At 47.0% G+C, this 26796-nt stretch overlaps 1 protein-coding gene across 1 annotated transcript in view; it reads right to left on the reverse strand.

Annotated features, from left to right (window-relative positions):
* LOC105419045 (collagen alpha-1(XIII) chain-like) overlaps positions 1-26573 on the reverse strand; it is a 49693-nt gene extending 23120 nt beyond the window's left edge. The window contains exons 1-22 of the mRNA XM_029831999.1: positions 26538-26573; positions 24942-24992; positions 22770-22805; positions 20538-20564; positions 20398-20424; positions 18181-18207; positions 18068-18094; positions 17778-17804; positions 13412-13474; positions 11454-11546; positions 9129-9170; positions 9019-9036; positions 8616-8642; positions 8394-8438; positions 1765-1800; positions 1645-1698; positions 920-1006; positions 801-827; positions 532-588; positions 419-442; positions 277-321; positions 58-102 (exon numbers count right to left, since the gene is read on the reverse strand). Coding sequence (XP_029687859.1) covers positions 58-102; positions 277-321; positions 419-442; positions 532-588; positions 801-827; positions 920-1006; positions 1645-1698; positions 1765-1800; positions 8394-8438; positions 8616-8642; positions 9019-9036; positions 9129-9170; positions 11454-11546; positions 13412-13474 — 663 coding nt within the window. The 5' untranslated portion in view covers positions 17778-17804; positions 18068-18094; positions 18181-18207; ... (3 more) ...; positions 24942-24992; positions 26538-26573. The remainder of the gene's footprint in view (positions 1-57; positions 103-276; positions 322-418; positions 443-531; positions 589-800; positions 828-919; positions 1007-1644; positions 1699-1764; positions 1801-8393; positions 8439-8615; positions 8643-9018; positions 9037-9128; positions 9171-11453; positions 11547-13411; positions 13475-17777; positions 17805-18067; positions 18095-18180; positions 18208-20397; positions 20425-20537; positions 20565-22769; positions 22806-24941; positions 24993-26537) is intronic.
* Between the last annotated feature and the right edge of the window lie 223 nt (positions 26574-26796).

The following is a 26796-nucleotide window of genomic DNA, read 5'->3' on the forward strand; positions in this document are numbered from 1 at the left end:
ATCTTAGCTACTGTTGTCGTATCATTTTGGTATAGTTTTTACAACAGGCATTATTACCTTCTCTCCATCTAGTCCTGGAGGACCAGGTAGACCCACTTCACCCTGTGCAAACATGCGATCCGTGTTTTAGATTCAGGACAGCAACATGTGTTGGGAATGCTGCAAAAACATCACTGGAAAACGTGTCTAAGAAAATTCACACCACCAGAAATTCGAGTTTCCAGTGTAGCACATTTTCATCATGCCAAAAATAAATGCAACCAATATGCATCCAACCTTGGTTCCAGGGAGTCCAGGGGGTCCCGGTAATCCAGGGGGACCCTTGAAGTACAAGAAGTGGAATTGATATCATCTGATGCATTCTCTTTTAAAAAGCCGAATGTTTTCCATGCTATGGTGGACACATTAGAGCAGTTACCATCAGATGTATGTTACGAATGTCCTGGAGGGAAAAATACGACATTACGTTAGCAACGATTTAGGGCTGAGTCGTTCTGTGTAAATGTGTTGAGAGAACTGAGAAAGTCATACATTCTCATTGTTGTTCATTTCCATTTTTCCTGCTTCCCCAGTCGGACCTGCTGGACCCTACAAAGTGGGACACACAAAACTGTATGAAGAAATGATCATAAATACATGTATGACATGAAACTTGTAATAGTTTTCATTAGTCTCAATGTACTCGTGGTCCAGTTGGGCCTTGAGGGCCGACTTCCCCCTTTAGGTAAAAGGTAATTGGACTTTCTATTAATTCATTCTTCACACAAAAAATACCAAAAACATCTTTTCTTTGTGCCTACCTTCTCTCCATGTTCTCCTTTGTCACCCTGGAGAAGTAACAGGGTGTACAGGGACTTCAGTTTTTGTTCATATATAATCATATTATTGACCCTATGTGCAAATCCAAATCCAAATCTACCTTTGGGCCCATTAGGCCTGGCAGTCCTGGAGAACCTGGTTCTCCTTTAATTCCTTGGAGGCTGCTACTTGCTTGTCCTTTCTCTCCCTGCAATTGAAAAAGAGTTCAGTTATACAAGCTAATATGTTCTGTCTGGTTAGGTTTAGGGTTAGGGTTAACCCTAACCCTAAACCTAACCCTAACCCTAACCCTGTTTCTCACAAGCCCCAAATCTTCAGGTTTGAAAACACAGAGAGAAATCTTTGACAACACCAGGATGGGAAGAATTGGACAAAAGTCAGGATTCGGTTGTCACGGTAATGGCCATAAATCATATTTAAACCCTTCTCAAGCAGGATGTAAATATGAAATGACAGTAAATCACAGATGTGAGCAGGCTCACAGACACCGGCCAGCTGTTAGTCATTTCCACTGACCCATAGCAACACAAACTGGTTTGTTAGGACTGGCTGTTGGTGGCATGATGAAGAGAGCAAATCCTGAACTAGCCAGTTATGAAGACCAGAACACTGCTACAAACTTTATTAAAGCACTGCCCTTAAGACAAATAAAACCATAGCAAGACATCATTTTAGTCTTGGCATTAAATGGGCACCACATAAAAGTAGGCAAGTCTTTTTTGTTGTTGCTGTAGTATATTAAAGTCTAATAACACGCAGTTAGTGAAGGATTAGGAATGCCTGCTGGAACAGTCTATTAGGGGACTCCTTTCACTCCAGGCCTACCCTGTAGCCCCTCTTCCCGGGGATGCCAGGGGTCCCAGAGGTGCCAGCCTCTCCCTTCACAGTAAAACAAGGGATGAAGGAAATGTTCCAGCCACAGCACACAGATTGATGTGACTTTACCTTTGACCCAGGATGGCCACGGAGGCCTGGTTCTCCCTTCAATAGCCAAACATTGTGGAGAAGGAAGAACAGAAAAACAAGGTTTTGTCACAGAAGAACTGCAAAGATTTCACATCTGAAACTTGTTGAAGATGGAAAAGAAAGTTTCTTAAGTTCATCTGTTCCGTTGCTCCTATTTTAAAAGAAAAACGTGCAGCAATAATTCCACACTGAGGCTCCTGTGTGTGAATTTAAACTACTGTCTGAAGATATTTCACCGTATTAACTATATAACTAACCCTAACCCTATCTATGGATATAGATATATCTATATAGATATCTATATCTATATATACATGTTTACAGTTACAATGTTTCAGTGGCCTCCTCAAGGAGATGATGTGCTTATTATGACTTGGTGTTCAATGCTTGACTTGTTATTGGTATTGTGTGGACATTTAAGATGATTGTACATTCTTGGGTATACATATAAAATTTGAGTTTAAGTCCAACACAGTCTGCCCTAACCCTAACCCTCTAACCCTAACCCTAACCCTAACCATCTAACCCTAACCCTCTAACCCTAACCCTCTAACCCTCTAACCCTCTAACCCTAACCCTCTAACCCTAACCCTAACCCTAACCCCCTAACCCTAACCCTCTAACCCTAACCCTAACCCTCTAACCCTAACCCTCTAACCCTCTAACCCTAACCCTAACCCTAACCATCTAACCCTAACCCTCTAACCCTAACCCTCTAACCCTCTAACCCTCTAACCCTAACCCTCTAACCCTAACCCTAACCCCCTAACCCTAACCCTCTAACCCTAACCCTAACCCTCTAACCCTAACCCTCTAACCCTCTAACCCTCTAACCCTAACCCTCTAACCCTAACCCTAACCCTCTAACCCTAACCCTCTAACCCTCTAACCCTAACCCTCTAACCCTAACCCTAACCCCCTAACCCTAACCCTCTAACCCTAACCCTAACCCTCTAACCCTAACCCCCAACCCTCTAACCCTAACCCTGACCCTAAACCCTAACCCTGACTCTAACCCTGACCCTAACCCTAACAATAACCTTTTAACCCTAACCCTAACAATAACCCTCTAACCCTAACCCTCTAACCCTAACCCTCTAACCCTAACCCTTTAACCCTAACCCTAACCCTCTAACCCTTTAACCCTAACCCCCAACCCTCTAACCCTAACCCTGACCCTAAACCCTAACCCTGACCCTAAACCCTAACCCTGACCCTAACCCTAACAATAACCTTTTAACCCTAACCCTAACAATAACCCTCTAACCCTAACCCTCTAACCCTAACCCTTTAACCCTAACCCTAACCCTTTAACCCTAACCCTTTAACCCTAACCCGCTAACCCTAACCCTAACCCTCTAACTGGGCTGAGAGGCTGAGAGGTCTGGGTTAAAGCTGAAAGAGAACTAACCAACCCACCCATATATGCAACCTCCTTGTGTCCCCAGAAGGGATAATGAGGTCAAGAAAAAAAAGGTTTTCATGTACTAAAACATGTGCAAACCCACAGACAACCTTTGACCTTTGACCTTAAGAAATATGGAACATGGTGCATTTCTGCCCATAAGAGCAACATACCGAGAGGAGAAAAAGCAAATAAAAATATTGGCATGTGCAGCAGTTTCCTAAACCTGGAGGTATTTGGAATGCAGTAGTTTGGGTGCACGTTGCTTTACACACACGGGCTGGTGTCATTTTCACCAGGAGGAGACACAGAAATAATGAACGCAGAAGGAAAAGACATTGAGACCTGATTCCTAACCAACCATCTTGGAGCTGCTTGAAGGTCTCAGATGTATGGAATGCTATGATACGCAGAATGGGCACAACATTCCATCCACACAGGAAGCACAGGAGAAGCCAAACACGGGACTTATGCTGTTCCTTTCTAGGTGGCCTGGATCAGAAATGGCCGGGTCCAGCTGGTTGGTGCACAGCAAAGGCCCGAGTGTCCTTCTCGGGTGCCCGAGTCTCCTCCTCGGGTGCCCAAGTGTCCTTCTCGGGTGCACGAGTCTCCTTCGCGGGTGCCCGAGTCTCCTCCTCGGGTGCCCAAGTGTCCTTCTCGGGTGCACGAGTCTCCTTCGCGGGTGCCCGAGTCTCCTCCTCGGGTGCCCAAGTGTCCTTCTCGGCCACCTTCTGTTTATTCCTCTTTTCTCGACAGGGTTACTTTGGCTCCAATGTCGCTCCATATCACATTTCCTTATGTCTTGTCACATTTCTCTGTTGGAGAGCATTTAGGTGCTAATTTGTCTCCTCTACAAGCACTTGAAACTCGGTTGAATTGAATTTCTGTTGCCTTTTCAGGTTATAGTCTATTTTTATCAGTATAAGTATGGACAATTCTATTTTCTATTAAATTGACAGCTGCAGCGTGCTGATAATTAAAATATTACTTCCTTTTCATGGATCGTGAAGATGACATGATGTGACAAGAGGCACAAGCTAGCATCAAGCTAACTGGCTTCACTTTAACACACCAGTGTAACACATTGCTTGGCTTGAATGGGGCGGCGTGTTAGGGTTCCCTAACAGCCTGTATTTCTGTTTCTCCTCTTCCCTGTTGACCTTAGGTAGGTGAGGCTAACCCTAACCCTCCTCTCAAACCTGGAGCTCATCTTAGCTAATTCTCTTGGACACCATGCTTTCTTCATCCACTCATCAGCAGATCATTGTGTACCACACCAGGACAGCACTTGGCTCTGGGATATCCGTTCTGTCGAGCCTCCATCAGCCTCGAGCCTCGGTAACCTTCCAGCTTTTGTTTTCCCTTCATTTTTTTTCTTGAAGCTTGAAACTGCCTTGTGAGTCAGTTTCTGCTCTTTGGGTCTAGTTTGTGGTGCATCCCAACAGGGTGATGATCACACCCCTGCAGCCACCAATAATAACAAGGACAATATTCATGTATTATGTCCTCATGTTGGGAGAAAGAAAATCCTCGAGTTTTAGGGTTTTCTTTCACTTAAAGCCACGATGTAATATCTACTTTCAGGTAGGTTTTTTAAGATCTTCTCAGCTGGGCAACTCATTTTCTCTATCTTTAGGGGGAATTTAAAGTGACATTTGTCTCAGTCCCTCTCTGAAGTGTATCGTTAGGCTCCTCTCATCTGTTGCTGCTCTCACTTCCCTCAAGTAAAGGGAGAGCTGTTTCTACTGTTTTCTACCAGAGCTTCATAGAAGATGTGGTGTGGAGCACAGACGTTAACATCTAACGGAATTGTATCTCCTTCCTGGTTTCTAATGCCTGCTGAGAACTTGGAGCATCGTTTTTCAGCAGTTCAATACAAAGTATATACAGAACATGACAGACTTCAAGTCCTCTGAGATGATGCGTATGAGTACAGTAACAGTTGACCGATTTCTCAGTTCCTTTGTTGTTCCAACATGTTTAAGGATCAGCCTGCAAAAGTACTTTCTCCTTTGATAAAAGCATTTCCAGCTTGAGGGTTGCTTTGGACACAAAAAGAAAAAAACACTTTTCTTGAGGTTTTCTGCTTTTGACCTCCTGCTCTTCCCATCTCTGTCATTTGTGAGGCTTGATTGGGAAAGCAGGCTCCCATAAATGGTTGTGACCATGCCACCCTTGCTGTTGATGCTAGACTCAACCCTACTGTTGGAGTCACTGACAAACATTCTTTTGTAAAGTCTATCAGCTCCCTTTCTTTTCAGACATTTTCATCAGATTCATTTGTGCTGTCGTGTTGTGGACTCGAACCCTAATCCTAACCCTAACACCTAACCCTAACCCCTAACTCTAACCCCCTAACCCTAACCCCCTAACTCTATCCCTAACCCTCTAACCCTAACCCTCTAACCCTAACCCCCTAACCTTAACCCTAACCCTAACCCCTAACTCTAACCCCCTAACTCTAACGCTAACCCTAACCCCCTAACTCTAACCCCTAACCCTAACCCCTAACTCTAACCCGAACCTTAACCCCTAACTCTAACCCCCTAACTCTAACGCTAACCCTAACCCCCTAACTCTAACCCCTAACCCTAACCCCTAACTCTAACCCGAACCCTAACCCCTAACTCTAACCCCCTAACTCTAACGCTAACCCTAACCCCCTAAATCTAACCCCTAACCCTAACCCTAACCCCTAACTCTAACCCCTAACTCTAACCCCTAACCCTAACCCCCGAACCCTAACCCCTAACCGCTAACACTAACCCTAACCCCCTAACTCTAACGCTAACCCTAACCCCCTAACTCTAACCCCTAACCCTAACCCCTAACTCTAACTCTAACCCTAACCCCTAACTCTAACCCTAATCCTAATCCTAACCCTAACACCTAACCCCTAACCCCTAACTCTAACCCTAACCCCTAACTCTAACTCTAACCCTAACCCCTAACTCTAACCCTAATCCTAACCCTAACACCTAACCCTAACCCCTAACTCTAACCCCCTAACCCTAACCCCCTAACTCTATCCCTAACCCTCTAACCCTAACCCTCTAACCCTAACCCCTAACATTAACCCTAACCCTAACCCCTAACTCTAACCCCCTAACTCTAACGCTAACCCTAACCCCCTAACTCTAACCCCTAACCCTAACCCCTAACTCTAACCCGAACCTTAACCCCTAACTCTAACCCCCTAACTCTAACGCTAACCCTAACCCCCTAACTCTAACCCCTAACCCTAACCCCTAACTCTAACCCGAACCCTAACCCCTAACTCTAACCCCCTAACTCTAACGCTAACCCTAACCCCCTAACTCTAACCCCTAACCCTAACCCCTAACTCTAACCCGAACCCTAACCCCTAACTCTAACCCCCTAACTCTAACGCTAACCCTAACCCCCTAAATCTAACCCCTAACCCTAACTCTAATCCTAACCCCTAACTCTAACCCCTAACTCTAACCCCTAACCCTAACCCCGAACCCTAACCCCTAACCGCTAACACTAACCCTAACCCCCTAACTCTAACACTAACCCTAACCCCCTAACTCTAACCCCTAACCCTAACCCCTAACTCTAACCCGAACCCCCTAACTCTAACCCCTAACCTTAATCCTAACCCCTAACTCTAACCCCTAACTCTAACCCCTAACCCTAACCCCCGAACCCTAACCCCTAACACTAACCCTAACCCCCTAACTCTAACCCCTAACCCTAACCCTAACTCTAATCCTAACCCCTAACTCTAACCCCTAACTCTAACCCGAACCCTAACCCCTAACTCTAACCCCCTAACTCTAACGCTAACCCGAACCCCCTAACTCTAACCCCTAACCCTAATCCTAACCCCTAACTCTAACCCCTAACCCTAACCCCCGAACCCTAACCCCTAACACTAACCCTAACCCCCTAACTCTAACCCCTAACCCTAACCCTAACTCTAATCCTAACCCCTAACTCTAACCCCTAACCCTAACCCTAACTCTAATCCTAACCCCTAACTCTAACCCCTAACTCTAACCCCTAACCCTAACCCCCGAACCCTAACCCCTAACCCTAACCCCTAACCCTAACCCTTGCTTTTTTTGCTTCAAAATATCCTTGTTAATTGTTGCGTATATTCAAAACAGATGATCAATCCTGAAATCGGAAGAGTTTAAATAGATGTAATAATGCATTAATTACTGTATAAAAGTGCTTGTTATTTACTACAGTCACTGAAAACGTTACACCAGAGAAGCAGCATCAACATCCTGCAGAGAGGATCAGGAACATTTCTGGAGGTGACTTATGGGTCCTCCTATCATGGGTGACCATGTGGAAGGAGAGCAGTGATTGGCTCAAAGCATTCAACGGTAACCAATAAGGAGGTCGTTTGTTGTGACCTAGTTTCAGGTGAGTCAAGCTCAAAGTACTTTTCATAAAACGTTAAACTAAGAGGAGGTGTGCCACCACATTAGGACCCTCACGCACAAAGTGTGAAGACTAGAAAGGAAGTGGTATTCTTGTAAAACAGATAGCTACCATTTAGCCTGGAAAGACTGTCTGCTAGTTTACAAAAAGGCCCTCCATCTTCTTTGTGACCTTAAATTCAGTAATTGAATGTACTGATAAACAACGAAAGAGGGACGAAACTTCTGGCCTGATCTTTAAAAGCTAAGTAAGATGGAAGAAACTTGAAGTTTACAAGGCAATCATCTAGAAGCAACAAGGTTCATCCATCAGCTACAGCTGGAGAAAAGCTTTAAACTAAAGGAACCTTTTTCTGTGTCTCATTCTCAATGAAAATGCTCGTTTTTCAGGTCTATTTCATTTTACCGATCAAAATTGCAGAGAATAAAAAAAAATGGCTTATTTCAGGATCAAAAAACCCCAGGACAAGAAAATGTAGTAGCTTTGAAAGAAAGCTTTAACACTGCTTGACCATGCTTTCAATTCTGCTTTTTACCATCCGGCCAATCCGCAGTACCAAAGAAGGACAAGAGCTACGAGAAAGGTTGTGAAACTCCAAGACCTTTTCTCTCCCCATGTCCTGACCTCAGCCCACGTTTAAAGGCCCTGAAATGCAGAACTATCTTTAAAAAAATTAAACTCCTTTGAAGTCTTGCTAATGGAAAGAAAGAAAAAAATCTTTGAAGACTGGATTCTCAGGACCTGAAGAGAGATGAGCCACTCCGAAAATAAGAAGTTCAAACAGTACCTTTGGGCCCTCAGGACCAGATGGGCCGATATCCCCACGATCACCCTGCAGAGACCAGAACAGACGTGTTACAAATTTGTCAGCTGTTGATTTAAAAGGGTTGGACTTACTGACTGCATATTGTGTTCATATACTGGCTAACTAACAAACAGCTTCTTCATGTATCAGCTGCTAGCATGGTTGACATGCATTCCAAAGTTTACCGGATAAACATGATCTCACCTTTGGTCCCGGAACACCTGGCTCACCCTGCACAGATAAAACATTGGGTTAGAGTTAGGGTTAGGGTTAGAGTTAGGGTGGTTAGGGTCAGGGTCAGGGTTAGGGTTAGGGGGTTAGGGTTAGGGTCAGGGTTAGCACATTCTTTTCTATCGTTTCACATTTATTTTATTTGAATGTGAAAACCATGTAATATGCGAAGCCATGTCATCTTGAAATAACAAGAGTATCTTCTTGTTGCAATTTGAAAAATATTATTAAACATGGAATTATGTGAGACTGATGTGGCAGAGCTTCACATCAAATTAGGATTTACCAGACCTCGTCTGTGATTCATGGAGCCTTTTTGTCTCAACCTAAATGTCATTTGAAATAACTGTATGGACTCGTGAGGAAATGCATTTACCTTCAGTCCTGGTAAAAGCTGAAGGAACAAAGGAAAAGGTTAATGTAAAAAAAAAGGTGTCTTATGGAAAAAGGTTTGGAACTCTATAAAAACCTCAGATATGAGCTTACTCTTGAGTCTTTTCCCGGCTTTCCTGGTTCACCAGGTTTACCCTAAATGAAAAGAGAGGTTGCGTTATATTTTCCACTAAATACTCAATGCAATCGTGAGTGGATCCTCAGGTAAAACCTGAATATTTCCATGATGTCATCTTTGATTCAAAGATCTAAATCTACCATGTGTCTTTTAGCTTCCATCCCAACACACTCAATCGAGAATATTTTGCAGAGGAAGAAGCTGGTTGAGATGTTTCATTCAGGTTTTAGATCACAGCATTGTCAAAATGATCTCAGATATTGGAATCATGGACTGGTCTCTATGCTGGTTCTGCTGATCCAGTTGATCACAGCATCCTGTTACAGAGACTGGAACATGTGATTGGGATTAAAGGGACAGCACTAGACTGGTTTAGATCATATTTATCTGATAGATACCAGTTTGCCCATGTCCATGGTGTTCCCTCCTCATACAGTAGGGTTAGCCATGGTGTTCCCTCCTCATACAGTAGGGTTAGCCATGGAGTTCCCTCCTCATACAGTAGGGTTAGCCATGGAGTTCCCTCCTCATACAGTAGGGTTAGCCATGGGGTTCCTCAAGGTTCTGTACTTGGACCAATCCTCTTCACATTGTACATGCTTCCCTTAGGGAACATTATTCGGCAGCATGGGATAAATGTTCATTGTTATGCTGATGACACTCAGCTTTATTTATCCATGAAACCAGAGGAGACAGAGAAGTTAGTGAAGCTCCAGACCTGTCTTAAAGACATAAAGTCCTGGATGTCTTCAAATGTCCTCCTCCTTAACCCAGGAAAAACTGAGGTCATGGTGTTTGGTCCTGAACCTCTCAGGGACAGATTAGATCACATGATCACTCTAGATGGTATCTCATTAACATCTAGTCTCTCTGTGTCAATCAGGTATTGACCACAGAGATCACATGACTCCTGTAATGGCGTCGCTTCATTGGCTGCCCGTTAAATTTAGAATAATTTTTTAAACCCTTCTCCTGACCTACAAGGTCCTCAGAGGCCTAGCTCCATCCTACCTGGAGGAGCTAGTGACACCTTACCAGCCCAATAGACCGCTCCGCTCTCAGAATGCTGGTCTACTTGTGGTCCCCAGAGTCTCTAGGAGTAGAATGGGGGGCCGAGAATTTAGCTACCAGGCCCCCCTGCTATGGAACCAGCTCCCTGTCCAGGCCCCCCTGCTATGGAACCAGCTCCCTGTCCAGGCCCCCCTGCTATGGAACCAGCTCCCTGTCCAGACCGCCCTGCTATGGAACCAGCTCCCTGTCCAGGTACGGGAGGCTGACTCCATCGCTACTTTAAGATCAGACTTCAAACCTTCCTCTTTGAAAAAGCTTATTGTTACTAATTCTGTAGTTCCAGTTACTATCATAGACAGACAGATTATCATACTTAGGGGGTCGTCAATACCATTAGGTTATATAATAATTATATATAATCATATAGAAATAATTATCTAATCATTAGGTCACATCTAAGCTGTGCTGCTATAGACCGAGGCTGCCGGGGTCCAGAACCATGATCACCTCTCAGGCCTCTGTCACCCCGCTGGGTCATGGTTTCCTCTAACCCTAACCCTAACCCAACCCTAACCCTAACCCTAACCCTAACCCTAACCCATCCTTAACCCTAACCCTAACCCTAACCCTAACCCATCCCTAACCCTAACCCTAACCCATCCCTAACCCTAACCCTAACCCAACCTAACCAACCCTAACCCTCCTAACCCTAACCCATCCTACCTAACCCTAACCCATCCCTAACCCGAACCCAACCCTACCATCCCTACCTAACCTAACCCTAACCTAACCTACCCTACCCTAACCTAACCCTAACCTAACCCTAACCCAAACCCTAACCCTAACCCAACCCACCCTAACCCTAACCCATCCCTAACCCTAACCCTAACCCTAAACCCATCCCTAACCCTAACCCAACCCATATAATATGTGTTGTACTGACTAAATTGACTGAAGGGGATGAAATGTTCTGACTATGAAGGAGAGAAATGAGGTCCAACGCTCGGCTATCTGGCATGCAGTCGGTTTTTGAAGGTGGCGACTAAACTAAATAAACGACTGTGGCAACAGAATTTCTATGTGCAAGCGGCCCTCACATACACATCACCAGAGAGTTTCTGGGCAGGCCACGCGAGCATGTGATATCCCATGCAATGTTCCTTGTCCCTCTGCTTCAGGGACCATCAGTTTAGTCATGAGATTTGGTTTTAACAGGGCAGAGTTTGCAGGTAATGTTCGTGAAAATTGATCCTGCTTTTCACATTTTCATGATAAAAAAGTGGACTCACAGGTGAACCGCTAGCTCCATTCAGACCTGGGGTTCCAGGGGGTCCAGGTGGCCCTGGAAGTCCTGGGGGTCCTTGTGCTCCAGGCTCACCCTGCTGAAAGACCTTGAGTTACAACCAGCCATGTTGCTGTGGATCTCACCACACTGAACATGCTAAGCACAACAAGCACACCGCAAAGACGTGCAGAAGGGGATGTTCAGAGACGAGGGTTAGCAGCAGGGGTTAGCAGCAGGGGTTAGCCGCAAGGGTTAGCAGCAGGGGTTAGCAGCAAGGGTTAGCAGCAAGGGTTAGCAGCAGGGGTTAGCAGCAAGGGTTAGCAGCAGGGGTTAGCAGCAAGGGTTAGCAGCAAGGGTTAGCAGCAGGGGTTAGCAGCAAGGGTTAGCAGCAGGGGTTAGCAAGGACCAACTGCTCTCCTAAGTGATCGTGTGGCTAGATTCCCGTGGTTGAATGGTGCCATCTATAAGTGTTAGCTAATACTGTTGAGGGGCTACACTAAGAGAAGCTGCAGAGCCTGATGAGCACCAGTATGAGAGGAACAATCACCTCAGTAAATGAGAGGGCAGCCGGGACACTTACAGTAATGGAGATGAATTAGATGAATTTCATATTCACAAAATGTGGCTTCGGTACAAAAGTATTTGAATGATTCTCTCGATTCTTCATTTTTTGGTTATTTTTCAGTATTTCAGATTGTCAGAGGCTCCCGACTGTCAACTCGTTTTTATATTATTTTAAATCAATTTTGACAAAGATTCCCGGGGCTTCTCTTAATTAGCTGTGAGCAATATTTCAGATCTTTTTATTCTAATTACTGATAAGAAGATGTAGTTTAGCGAGCATAAAGAGGGCAGAGCCTCCTCTAGGGGCAGAATGCTGGAGAAGCCACAATCACTTCACTCTTATTCTTGTGATTATGAGCCAAAATAAAGAAAAAACAAACTTTAAAAAAAGATTCTGGTTGGTATTTCATTTATTTGATATTGTAGAAAAGGCTCAGATGGTCAGGGTGATACATGCGTGGAAGTTTGACGTGAACTTCATGACCACATTTCATTTTGGGATACTTTATCTTTGTTTTTGTAAAAACTAGTGGAGACAATCCAACCGATTTTTATACTTTATGCCAGAGGGTGATCAATTATTGCACTTCAAGATGCTGGCGATGTAGAAGGAAAACCTGTTTTCCACCATGAATTGACCACATTATACCCCAGCAATGAATATGAGGCAGCTGAACCCTGATATCTGAGCAGAGTTCTGGAGCAGAGCAGGCCATCCAACTTCAGTTACGGAAAGAAAAGAAACGCAGCAGATGCCAACAAAGCCAACCATGAATTCATTTTCAAATGTTTTAGCATGTTTTTTAGCATGTTTAGCCGCTTGTGGTCAAAGCACCCAGGAGAATTAACCTTTCACTATATGCATTTTAATTTGGATGAAAAACTAGTTTACTAATTTTCAGTGTTCTACAGAAATATGTAGAACTAAAAGTGAATTAATTCCCATGATAATAAATAACAAAATGAATGATCGGAAAAATGATTCTAGATTATTTATAAAAATAGAAATTACTATTACTGCCAGGAGAGGAGACAGATAATCCAAACATAAAAATAACAGGTGTGTGTGTGGGTGTGTGGGTGTGTGTCTCGGGGGTTGTTCAAACTAGTTTGGAAAGCTGACACATTTAAAGTTAGGGAGCTATTATTTTGGGCTAGAGAAATTCTGTTTTAATGAATTTATCTATATTTCAGATGGAATCAACCCTAAATCTGAATGTTTAGCATTTATACTGTGGTCTCAGTTGGTCCCAATGAGAACGTCAACCGAAGTGCTAATGCTAGCTATAGCAGCCATAGATGCATTTAAGCAGCGTGGCAGAAAAGCTCGGCCGTTGTTGTTGAGGGTGGCAGCGGTTGGCATCCACAGGTTTGTTGTGGGGGCAAAGAGGGTTGTACCTTGAGGCGTTTTAGGATTAGAGGGCTTATTGAGGGCATGTTGCGCACGGTGATGGGCAACATCTGACATGGGCAGTCACAAAGCACGGGAAAGGTCACCAGGAGGCCAGAGAAAGGAAAAACCAGGAGAATGAAGGCAGAAAGTGGGGATATGGAGGAAAAATAGAAATAGAACATGTGAGTGAGAGGCAAGGAAACGGGAAGGCAGAGGATACAAGGTTGGAATGAAAAAGAGGCACCAGAAAAACAGACTAAGGGCCTGGAGCCCAGGGGGGTGGTTGATGCACAGCATGGTTTGACTCTAAAATGATAACAATGAAACATTCCGATCCCATCCTGCCCCATTCTGTTGCTCACACCTACCGTGTTAATGACTTGTGTGCATCAATGCCCCCCCAGAAGGCTCAAATCAGGCCCCTAGAATGCAGTGGAGCAGAGGTGGGTGCCAGTCTTGCCACAAAGAGTGGTACAGTAAGAGGACACGTCAGACTTACTGTGGCCAACTGTCCGACACACGCTGCACAATACGCCGCTTCTGTTGGGACGAGCAGCACGATGCAGGTTAGGGAGCTAGACATGAGCCCTGGTCCCTAACTGGTCCCTCACTGGTCCCTAGCTGGTCCCTAGCTGGTCCCTAACTGGTCCCTAACTGGTCCCTCACTGGTCCCTACTGGTCCCTCACTGGTCCCTACTGGTCCTAGCTGGTCCCTACTGGTCCCTCACTGGTCCCTAGCTGGTCCCTCACTGGTCCCTACTGGTCCCTAGCTGGTCCCTACTGGTCCCTAGCTGGTCCCTAACTGGTCCCTCCCTCACTGGTCCCTAACTGGTCCCTCACTGGTCCCTCACTGGTCCCTAGCTGGTCCCTCACTGGTCCCTCACTGGTCCCTAGCTGGTCCCTCACTGGTCCCTAACTGGTCCCTAACTGGTCCCTCACTGGTCCCTCACTGGTCCCTAGCTGGTCCCTCACTGGTCCCTAGCTGGTCCCTAACTGGTCCCTCACTGGTCCCTAGCTGGTCCCTCACTGGTCCCTCACTGGTCCCTAGCTGGTCCCTCACTGGTCCCTCACTAGGTCCCTAGCTGGTCCCTCACTGGTCCTAACTGGTCCCTAACTGGTCCCTCAACTGGTCCCTCAGCTGGTCCCCTCAGCTGGTCCCTCAGCTGGTCCCTCAGCTGGTCCCTCAACTGGTCCCTCAGCTGGTCCCTAGCTGGTCCCTCACTGGTCCCTAGCTGGTCCCTCACTGGTCCCTAACTGGTCCCTCACTGGTCCCTAGCTGGTCCCTAACTGGTCCCTCACTGGTCCCTAGCTGGTCCCTAACTGGTCCCTCACTGGTCCCTAGCTGGTCCCTCACTGGTCCCTAGCTGGTCCCTCACTGGTCCCTAACTGGTCCCTAACTGGTCCCTCAGCTGGTCCCTCAGCTGGTCCCTCACTGGTCCCCTCAGCGGTCCCCTCAGCTGGTCCCTCATCTGGTCCCTCAGCTGGTCCCTCACTGGTCCCTCAACTGGTCCCTCAACTGGTCCCTCGCCTGGGTCCCTCACTGGTCCCTCACTGGTCCCTAACTGGTCCCTAGCTGGTCCTCACTGGTCCCCTCACTGGTCCCTAACTGGCCCCTCACTGGTCTCCTAGCTCGGTCCCTCACTGGTCCCTCACTGGTCCCTAACTGGCCCCTCACTGGTCCCTAGCTGGTCCCTCACTGGTCCCTCACTGGTCCACTAACTGGTCCCTCACTGGTCCCTAGCTGGTCCCTCACTGGTCCCTAACTGGTCCCTAACTGGTCCCTAACTGGTCCCTCACTGGTCCTCAATGGTCCCTAGCTGGTCCCGCACTGGTCCCTAGCTGGTCCCTAACTGGGTCCCTCACTGGTCCCTGACTGGTCCCTGACTGAGTCCCTAACTGGTCCCTCACTAGGTCCCTCACTGGTTCCCTCACTGGTCCCTAGCTGGTCCCTCACTGGTCCCTCACTGGTCCCTCACTGGTCCCTCACTGGTCCCTCACTGGTCCCTAGCTGGTCCCTCACTGGTCCCTAACTGGTCCCTCACTGGTCCCTAGCTGGTCCCTCACTGGTCCCTAACTGGTCCCTCACTGGTCCCTAGCTGGTCCCTAACTGGTCCCTCACTGGTCCCTCACTGGTCCCTAACTGGTCCCTCACTGGTCCCTCACTGGTCCCTAACTGGTCCCTAACTGGTCCCTAGCTGGTCCCTCACTGACAGACATGAGCCCTGGTCCCTAACTGACAGAACATGAGCCCTGGTCCCCTAACTGACAGACATGAGCCCTGGTCCCTCACTGACAGACATGAGCCCTGGTCCCTAACTGACAGACATGAGCCCTGGTCCCTCACTGACAGACATGAGCCCTGGTCCCTCACTGAGAGACATGAGCCCTGGGTCCCTCACTGACAGACATGAGCCCTGGTCCCTAAACTGACAGACATGAGCCCTGGTCCCTCACTGACAGACATGAGCCCCTGGTCCCTCACTGAGAGACATGAGCCCTGGTCCCTCACTGACAGACATGAGCCCTGGTCCCTAACTGACAGACATGAGCCCTGGTCCCTAACTGACAGACATGAGCCCTGGTCCTCACTGACAGACATGAGCCCTGGTCCCTCACTGACAGACATGAGCCCTGGTCCCTCACTGACAGACATGAGCCTGGTCCCTCTGCCATGAGCCCTTGGTCCCTCACTGACAGACATGGAGCCCTGGTCCCTCACTGACAGACATGAGCCCTGGTCCCTAACTGACAGACATGAGCCCTGGTCCCTAACTGACAGACATGAGCCCTGGTCCCTCACGACAGACATGAGCCTGGTCCCTCACTGACAGACATGAGCCCTGGTCCCTCACTGACAGACATGAAGCCCTGGTCCCTAACTCCTTGCACATAGTATATATATTTTCCATATATTGTATAATGTAGATATGTACGATGTCAAATAGGGGCCCGTTGGAAAGTAAAACCCTTCCGACTTGCATTTAAAAAGTCCATTTAATGGATAATATAGTCTAATAAAGTCTTTATAATAAGCCATTGTAAGCTCATCTATATCATGGAAATATATACAATGTGTATTGGTCAATATAAGTCAGGACAGTCAAAAGTTGGCAAGTGTGCTGCACGTCCCTCCTTGTTGCCAGCTAGCTTTTGGGATTTTAGCAATCAGAACGTCAGACGGTCTTTGTTGGGACTGGGTACAGAGGTGTTGGGGCTCGGACAGGCCAGGACCCTCTCTTTTGGCGGCAGTGACTTGCTGACACCCCCTGCTGGGTTCTCGACCGGTGTTTTTAGGCACCCACAAACCTTCAAACGTCAGAGCCTGACTGGAGCGCAAGGCAGCCAGGGTTTTCAGGGGCAGATCCTGCAACAAAGAAGGCCCTGCACACCAGGGAAGAGCTCGTCTCAGTTAGTGCTGCTCACAAGTCCCGGGGTCCATGTCCAACGATTTGATTACAAAAAGAAGCTGCTCCTTTCAGTCAGCGACAGGACGGTTAGAAAATGTAGACTTTATGTGGTGGGGGGGCGTCATTTACCAAGGTCCTTGAAATGAATCCACCTTGGAAGCGGGCCTTAAGGCCCCGGAGGCTCAGTGGGCATTTATGGCATTGATGGAAAGAATCGAATTGTTGAATTATTACCGTACATATTCCACTGAAATGCAAGAATATGTTCCAGACATGGCTGATCAAAGCTTTTATCTCCACCAATGGTCAGCGGGTGTGCTCCACCCTGAGCTTATACGCTAACTGCTGAAGACATTAAAATGGAGTCACACTGGTGGGACAAGAAGCTTCCAAATCAAAGCCGGCTGAGCTTCCACAACGCTGGAAACGGTTCCTTAGCTTCAACAACACTGGTTCCTTATCAAATAAAGACACTTATTTTGCACCTTGAGACTGATTTTCTGTCTCTTCTTCCTGTCCTCCCACATTCTCCTCCCTCTCTTCTCAGCCTGCTATCAGCAGGGGGTCCTGCTCAAGGTTTCTTCCTTCAATTGCCACTTGTGCTTGTTGGGGGGTCCGGCCCCCGGGAACCTCTTATCACCTCCAGAGGCCCAGTGGGAGACGCCTTACATGCTCCCAACTGGCCAAACCCTAAAACCTGCTGGTCACACCACCAGCAGTGGTCTGCTGACCTCCAGCATCGCTGGGTGCATCTTACATTTGGATCTGTGAAAGGTTCTGCCCAAAGATCACAGCACTGATTCAATGATTCAATGATCAATATTATAGTATATGATCAATGATTCAATGATCAATATTATGGTATATGATCAATGATTCAATGATGCCATCGGATTTAGATAAAATTCATGTTCCTGAGAAACTGGTAGAACTTAGTGTGTGTGTGTGTGTGTGTGTTTCTTACCCTGTGTGTATAGTCTCCACATATTCCCTGGAGAAAGAAGACAAAAATAAAAAAGGAACCTGTTTTTGCTTGGGGGGGGGGGGGGGGGGGGGTTAGCATCACAATTGTTTCTGGAATGAAAGAGCTGTTTAGACATTTTAAATATGATCATTTGACTTGTGGGTTAAACGTGGGTCTCACATTATGTGATACGTCTACAGTGCAGAGGCACTATGGGATAGCCTTAGCCTTAGCCTTAGCCTTAGCCTTAGCCTTAGCCTTAGCCTCTGGGTGATAGCCTCATGTCTCACCTTCTCCCCCTTGGGTCCAGGTTCCCCCTAGAAGGCAAAAGAAGCCCAGTGGTGATGCAGACATCTCACAAAGATGCAGGCTGTAATCACAATCTCAAGTTTCAGGAACTTACTGGGAGTCCTTTAGGGCCTCGCTCACCCTAAATGGAAACACACCAGTAATTAGATGCTGTGATGGTTTTAGTGGTTGACCATTCATCGATGGAACCATCCAAATTAGTGACAATATGTCAACAGTTACAAGAGTCTCCTCAAACTACCGACACTGACACTCAGGCTGACATCCAGTCAGTGTGTGAGGGGCTTCTGGAGCTGTCAGAGCTCAGGAACTGATCCAGAAGCTGAGCAAAGGGCCCAGTGGGACACCAGCAGTCCATAAGCAGAGTAGAGGGCCCTGTGGGACACCAGCAGTCCAGAAGCAGAGTAGAGGGCCCTGTGGGACACCAGCAGTCCATAAGATGAGTAGAGGGCCCAGTGGGACACCAGCAGTCCATAAGATGAGTAGAGGGCCCAGTGGGACACCAGCAGTCCATAAGATGAGTAGAGGGCCCAGTGGGACACCAGCAGTCCAGAAGCAGAGTAGAGGGCCCTGTGGGACACCAGCAGTCCATAAGATGAGTAGAGGGCCCAGTGGGACACCAGCAGTCCAGAAGCAGAGTAGAGGGCCCTGTGGGACACCAGCAGTCCAGAAGCTGAGTAGAGGGCCCTGTGGGACACCAGCAGTCCAGAAGTTGAGTAGAGGGCCCAGTGGGACACCAGCAGTCCAGAAGCTGAGCAGAGGGCCCAGTGGGACACCAGCAGTCCATAAGATGAGTAGAGGGCCCTGTGGGACACCAGCAGTCCAGAAGCAGAGTAGAGGGCCCAGTGGGACACCAGCAGTCCATAAGATGAGTAGAGAGCCCTGTGGGACACCAGCAGTCCAGAAGTTGAGTAGAGGGCCCAGTGGGACACCAGCAGTCCATAAGCTGAGCAGAGGGCCCAGTGGGACACCAGCAGTCCAGAAGCAGAGTAGAGGGCCCAGTGGGACACCAGCAGTCCATAAGCTGAGCAGAGGGCCCAGTGGGACACCAGCAGTCCAGAAGCTGAGTAGAGGGCCCTGTGGGACACCAGCAGTCCAGAAGCAGAGTAGAGGGCCCAGTGGGACACCAGCAGTCCATAAGCTGAGCAGAGGGCCCAGTGGGACACCAGCAGTCCATAAGATGAGTAGAGGGCCCTGTGGGACACCAGCAGTCCAGAAGCTGAGTAGAGGGCCCAGTGGGACACCAGCAGTCCAGAAGCTGAGTAGAGGGCCCTGTGGGACACCAGCAGTCCAGAAGCTGAGTAGAGGGCCCTGTGGGACACCAGCAGTCCAGAAGCAGAGTAGAGGGCCCAGTGGGACACCAGCAGTCCATAAGCTGAGCAGAGGGCCCTGTGGGACACCAGCAGTCCAGAAGATGAGTAGAGGGCCCTGTGGGACACCAGCAGTCCAGAAGCTGAGTAGAGGGCCCAGTGGGACACCAGCAGTCCATAAGATGAGTAGAGGGCCCTGTGGGACACCAGCAGTCCAGAAGCTGAGTAGAGGGCCCTGTGGGACACCAGCAGTCCACCCAGTACTGACCAGCCCAGAGCACCCTGAGATGGAGCTGGTGGGACACCATCAGGCAACATGGGGACATGATGTCAGTCCTCCATGTTCCTGCCAAAGCAGCCCCTTCTTCCCATGGTGCATTGCAGTGTTGTGTGTTCCACAGATAAGTGCCACACAAGCACCCGGTCTTTGACGTGATGTAAGAGCAGACGGGATTAATTGGACCAGGCTGTTCCCTTCCATTGTTCTGTGGTTCAGTCTGATGCTCAACTTAGCCCTTTTGGAGGTGGACATGATCACCACTGATCCGTTGACTGGTCCTCTAGGCAACAAACTGAGCTATGCTGACACCATGCTGTCAGAACCAGCATGAAGTTCTTCAGCAGTCTGAGCTACAGCAGGTGGCCTGTTGGACTGAGCCGCAACGACCCTCACGGGGTCACCACGACCCTCACGGGGTCACCACGACCCTCATGGGGTCACCACGACCCTCACGGGGTCACCACTGCCCACTAGATACTGACCTCTGCAGACCAGGAAGAGCCAGGACCAGGAACACTCACGCTTGGCCTGTTAATCATGCTATCTCTGGCCTGTGTATGTGGGTTTCTGAAGGTACTGTGAACCATCCCACAATGTATATCAGTGTATATTGTCAGGCAGGTCTAACACAACAGGTGGTGATGCTGATAGCTATGCTACTGATAGCTATGCTACTAATAGCTATGCTACTCTAATCTGTGTAGCAAACTGAAACTCTCACCACGTCTCCCTTGGCTCCATTGTGACCCTGTGTGAAAAGATCATAGTAAGCACAACTTCTCTTAACAAATATGATCAAACCAAGACAACAAGTTGATGAATTATATTATTTCATATTTTAAAAGAAACCAATAAACTCACCGGTTTCCCATCCAACCCAATTGGACCCTGGAATAAAGGAAGAGAAGCATGAATGAAACCTCTTCAAAATATTAAGGAACAATGAGGAGCACAAAGTGTGACGTTACATCAAGTCTAGAGATTGAACCCATTCAGGTTATTCAGAAGGAAAACAAGACACATTTATCATTATTTTAAAATCAAAACTGTTGGTTCTAGTGTGACGACCCTGGCTGTGTCTTCTCTGCCTGCCTCTCCTGCCTGTTGCCTCCTCCCTTCTGCAGGCAGTGGGGGGGCCAAGTGCTGCTAAGGGGCGATCCAGCTCACCTGGACTGATCAGCTGTGAGGGCTATAAATGCTCCACAGTCTGGGCAGTCAGGCTCTTGCTTGGCTCCCTCCAGGACTGCTTGGGTGTTCTGCTTTGGTTTGTTGTTTTGCATGATCAATCAGTAAATTCCCTTTTTTCTAAAATCCATCACGTGTCTTCTCCCTAATTTGTCTGAGCCCTGAGGTGGTTCATGACAAAATGGGGGCTCGTCCAATCGACTAGGGAAAGGATTTGATTTAGAGGGAGGAATACACTTTGGGTGATGGTGTCAGTGCTTAGTTTTGATTAAGTTTTTGTGTTCAAATTTTTTCAGAAGACCGGTGAGTTTTTCTGGGTAGGTGTTTTGGAGTCTCACCCCCCTGGTAGGTTTATCCCATGGGTTCTGTGTAGGGAACCTGTGGTGGTGAAAGTGAGTAGAGCTATATGCTTAGGTTCACGTCCAGGGGTTCCCTGGAAGTGGCTGCATAGCAGGTGCTTTCCAGCCCCACTGGGTTCTGTGATTAAAAGCCTCTCACCGGTAACTGCCTGAAGACTAGGGTTGAGCTTAGTTAGGAAGATTTTTCCAGTCTGTGGTAGAGGGTTGATGACTCTTGTTTGGAGGGTACAACTGAGTATGGCTTTTCAGATTCAGATTCAGATTCAGAGTACTTCATTGATCCCTTAGGGGTGTCCATCAGGGAAATTAGCATCTCCAAAAAACGTACAGCACTGTACAAAATTACCCACCACCATACCTATTAAAGATAATAAAAATAGAATAAAATAAGAAATAAAATAGAATAAATTAAAAATAGAATATAAATATAACATATAAAACTGTAGAAATGTAAATAAATGAACTGAATGAATGGATGAACTGAATGAATGGATGTCCCAGTATTATGTTATTGCAGTGTTGTTCCAGTTCTCCTGTTGGCCCTCTCCCCCCCAGTGAGGAGTTGAACAGCCTGATGGCTCGGGGGATGAATGAGTTCCCCAGTCTGTTGGTCCTGAACCTGGGGAGGCGCAGCCTCTGGCTGATCAGGCTCCTCTGGCTGATCAGGCTCCTCTGGCTGATCAGGCTCCTCTGGCTGATCAGGCTCCTCTGGCTGATCAGGCTTCTCTGGCTGTGGATGACAGTGTGCAGAGGGTGGCGGACATTGTCCATGATGCTCCGCAGCTTGTCAATAGTTCTCCTCTCTGCCACTGTCACCAGAGGTTCCAGCTTCATCCCCACCACCGAGCTGGCCCGCCTGATCAGCTTCTCCAGCCTGGAGAGGTCCGCTTTTGTCACACTCCCCCCCAGCACACCACAGCGTAGGACAGGACGCTGGCGACCACAGACTGGTAGAACATCCAGAGGAGTTTCCTGCAGATGTTGAAGATCTGAGTCTCCTCAGGAAGTACATCCTGCTCTGGGTCTTCTTGTACAGCTGTCTCGTGTTGCTTGTCCAGTCCAGCCTGTTGTCCAGCCACAGCCCAAGATATTTGTAGGTCTGCACGCCCTCCACCTCCTCTGTTCCTATCTGAACTGGCTTCTTTGGTGGAGGAGTTTATTCAGTCTCCCACTGAGGAGTTGTTTGACCATGTACCAAAGATCAACTTTTGAAAATTGCTGAGCACTTGGAATTGAAATCACAGATGAAAAGCTGAAAGAAACGCTAAGGGTGGCTGTGAAAGAAAAGTGAATTGAGATAAAATATTGGTAACTAAGGAGCTGATTAAAGAATCTTTGTTCATGACCATCAGTTAGGGTGGTAGTCTTTAACATTTGAGCAACACAAAGAACTTCTGAGGTTACAATTTGAACATGAATGAAGAATGAATCATTTGTTCCACCTGTTATTTTCTATTCCTGACTTCAGTGAAATGTAAATATTTGTACACTTTTTTAAATAAGAACTTTTAAAATGAGGATGAAATACAACAAGAGAAATGATACTTACAGGAAAGCCTGGGAATCCTCTGGTTCCAGGTTGTCCCTGAGAAGAAATTGCAGTTATAGTCAAACTTTGTGTTTTTGCTGCGCTAAAATTGGGAAGGCAACTCGGATCTCTTGGAATCCACCAACGAGCATTTATGATGAACTAGAATGATCAACCCCCCCCCCCCCTCCTGTTTGAGGAGCTTCTGCCTGCTTCGTCAGTAATGAGAAGCATATTATATATCCAACAAAAATGATCTTCCAGTTTGTCCCCTGTTGTGTCCTCCTCAGTCCTAAGGAGAGCCTCCATCCCTGGACCACATGACTACAGGCCTCACGTTATGTTTGTATATTATATAAGCTTAATTATGAACATTTACTTCTCTCAGATGCTGTAGGAATTCCACACTATAGAGCGCACCTGACTATAAGGTGGCCACTTTGACACATGGAGGTCTTTATGGTCCACAGAAAGACGATTTTGAAATGTTTCATTGCTGAAATGACATACAGTAACATGCCGTTAAAAAAATAACCAGCCGAGCAGCTGTTGGTCATTAGCCTTGAAGCTAAAAGCTGCATCGTCAGCATTCTTTGTGGTTATCCATGACGAGGGTGTTGATATGAATCACAAAAAGACTGTTCAAACGATTCAACTCCTCGCCGCGTTACAGCATCTCTTCAACCTGTCTACTCCCGTGCTACTCGAGTGCCCCCTGGTGGTCATAAATGTTCATTCAAATTCAGAAAACTTTATTTATCCCGCTATTTAACCCTAACCCTCTAACCGTCTAACCCTAACCGTCTAACCGCTAACCCTAACCCTCTAACCCAAACCCCCTAACCCTCTAACCCAAACCCCCTAACCCTCTAACCTAACCCCCTAACCCTCTACCCTAACCCTCTAACCCTCTAACCCTAACCCTAACCCCCTAACCCTCTACCCTCACACCCTAACCCCCTAACCCTCTAACCCTAACCCTAAAACCGCTAACCCTCTAACCCTATAACCCTAACCTCTAACCCTAACCCTTTAACCCTAACCCTCTAACCCTATAACCCTATAACCCTAACCCTCTATCCGTCTAACCCTAACCGTCTAACCCTCTAACCCTAACCCCCTAACCCTCTAACCCTAACCCTCTAACCTTAACCCTCTAACCGTCTAACCCTAACCCTCTAACCCTAACCCCCTAACCCTCTAACCCTAACCTTTAACCCTAACCCTCTAACCCTAACCCTCTATCCGTCTAACCCTAACCCTCTAACCCTCTAACCCTAACCCTCTAACCCTAACCCTCAACCCTCTAACCCTAACCCTCTAACCCTCTAACGCTAACCCTCTAACCCTCTCACCCTAACGTCTAACCCTCTAACCCTAACCCCCCTAACCCTCTAACCCTAACCCTCTAACCCTCTAACCCTAACCCTAACCCTCTAACCGTCTAACCCTCTAACCCTAACCCCCTAACCCTCTAACCCTAACCCTCTAACCCTAACCCTCTAACCCTCTAACGCTAACCCTCTAACCCTAACCCTCTAACCCTAACCCCCTAACCCTCTAACCCTAACCGTCTAACCCTCTAACCCTAACCCTCTAACCCTAACCCCCTAACCCTCTAACCCTAAGCAATTATTGAATCCAATGTGATGCAGGATGGTATTTCTAATGAAGAGTCCTGGGATGTCCCCTGGACTCGGTGGAGGTGGTGGGAAACGGGAGGATGATGGCTAAGCTGTCATCCATGTTGAACAACACATACAGGACACCCCCCTACAGGACACCCTGGCAGCACTGGGCAGCTCCTTCAGGGAGCGGCTGCTCCACCCTCGCTGGGTGAAGGAGAGGTATCGCAGTTTTCCTGCCGGCTGCTGTCAGACTGCACAATAAACATAATGCCCGCTAGCACAATCTGAATATTATATATTTTGATATGTATTGTATTGATATGTATATCCATGTGTTATTGTATACAGCCTCTGTACCACGTACAGGTATACAAGGGCCAATTATCCATTTATCTTGGATTATTGTGTGTGTATATATATATATACACATTTTTCTGTATATCTTACACCAAATTTTATTTTATTATTTTATTTACTTTTTCTTTTGCTGCTGCTGTTGCGCTGTAAATTTCCCCGTGTGGGACAAATAAAGGAAATGTGAATCTGAAAGAGGGAAATGACTTACAGGGGGGCCTCTTGGTCCAATGATGGACAGACCTGGCTCACCTGGTGCTCCCTGGAGACAGAAGGACAGACAGAATTAATGACAGATAGAAACTGATAATAAATGCAGGAGAGATCTCATTTCACTACTAAATGAAAAAGCACCCCATAGCTACCTTCCAGTTCCAGAAGGAACCAAAACTAAAATGAATATATAGCAACAATGTTAAATACCGTTCATGTTCATTACCGTTAAATATTGTTCATGTCCTTGTTATCGAGTAATTAAGGGTTGCTGAGAAAGATTCTGTTTGCTTCCTACTAACTTTGCTTCTGGAGTGGATATCCCCAACAATATTTAGGTGTTCCACACAGATGGATTCAAAAATCATCAAAACTCAACGCACAATATTTGCTTGAAGGTTTCCTTTAAAAAATGAGACCTTCATTTTCAGAAATATAGATTTTTTACACTCAAAATCTCAGCAGTGAAGTGGAACCAGTGAGAACCGTTTTCCAAAAGAACCGTTTTCACATTAAAGCAGAACTGTTGATGCCCTTTGACCCCTACTTCCCCCTACAGTCCAGGATACCACAGGGGTCTGGCCCAACTCAGGTTCGAGCACGTTCCCTAAATGGGTGCTTTGGCACCACAGACCAATACCACGCCTTGCCTTGTCCATCATGGACAAGTGGTTCTAAATATTTCTGAACAAGGGCTACTTTATGAGCTAACCTTTATGGTCTCACTGCCAGTTTGGGGACAGATACTGTGTTACTCAGTGGGGGGGGTCGTTTAGTCATGGGGAAAGTAGCTTAATAGCATTTGAGTTAGTTTTCACTTTTACTAAACATGGACATTAGACAAGTGAAAATCCACAAACACGTGTTCAGATTGTGTTACTGTGTTTGTAAAGGTGTAACAAGGCAACACTCCTGCCAGAACACACACATGATGTCGAACGCCGTGACTTCACATCTGAATGTCCGCTTGTTTGAGCCCACTTACAATCACATTTTTTTACGTTGAATTTGGTTTTACAAACCCAACGTCCCTTTGTCCCCCCGTGCTCTGCAAAATCTAAGAATAAAAAGGACTCCGGATGGGGGGGGGGGGGGCAGAACTATTTACACTGTTTGCCCCCTGTCCTGTTTGGTAAAAGCACTTTATGACCAAAAGAATATTCTTCCTGTGTCTCAACAGTTATCCGCCTCAGTACATGATCCCTTGGTGCGAAACTACCCATCTATGCTAATGTTCAACACGTATTTGGTCTGGAAAACACACGAAGGGCTGCAAACGAATGATCGGTTTGTCTGCTGTAAAACATGATGTGACGAGAACATAAATGTGGCAGGATGAAGAGCCTGCAAGGACTTCAGCTGGATGGACAATGCCTGGCTCTGAAGAAGGGGACTGTCAATAATAGAAGACTTGTCTAAAGGGCTGCAATGTGCAACAGGGTTAAAGAAACCTGTTGATCCAAAACACGATGCTTAAAGATGTCCTAATAAAATAACACTTGATTTACCGAGGAGAAAAAAGGAGCCTGATAAGTAGTGTTCTAAGTTCATAAGTTCATGTTCTGGTAATGATGGTATGTAGGCCTAAACTTACCTTGTCCCCTGCTTGTCCTTTTAAGCCCTGCGATGAATCACATCAGACACAGTCACATGCAAAGAGGTGTGAAGGAGAGAGAGGAACCAATGTAAGAGACAAGGACAGGGTTCAGAGCATGCCGCTACCTCGGGACCAGTGATGAGGGACAGATGACGGGGAGGTGAACATTATGTAAATCAGATGGCCGTACGAGTGTAAGTTCACATGTGTAACACCTCTAAGAGGACAATGTTTGTTTGCACCTTCCACAATCATC

The sequence above is a fragment of the Takifugu rubripes genome, unplaced genomic scaffold (assembly GCF_901000725.2).
Source record: "Takifugu rubripes unplaced genomic scaffold, fTakRub1.2, whole genome shotgun sequence".
Lineage (NCBI taxonomy): Eukaryota > Metazoa > Chordata > Actinopteri > Tetraodontiformes > Tetraodontidae > Takifugu > Takifugu rubripes.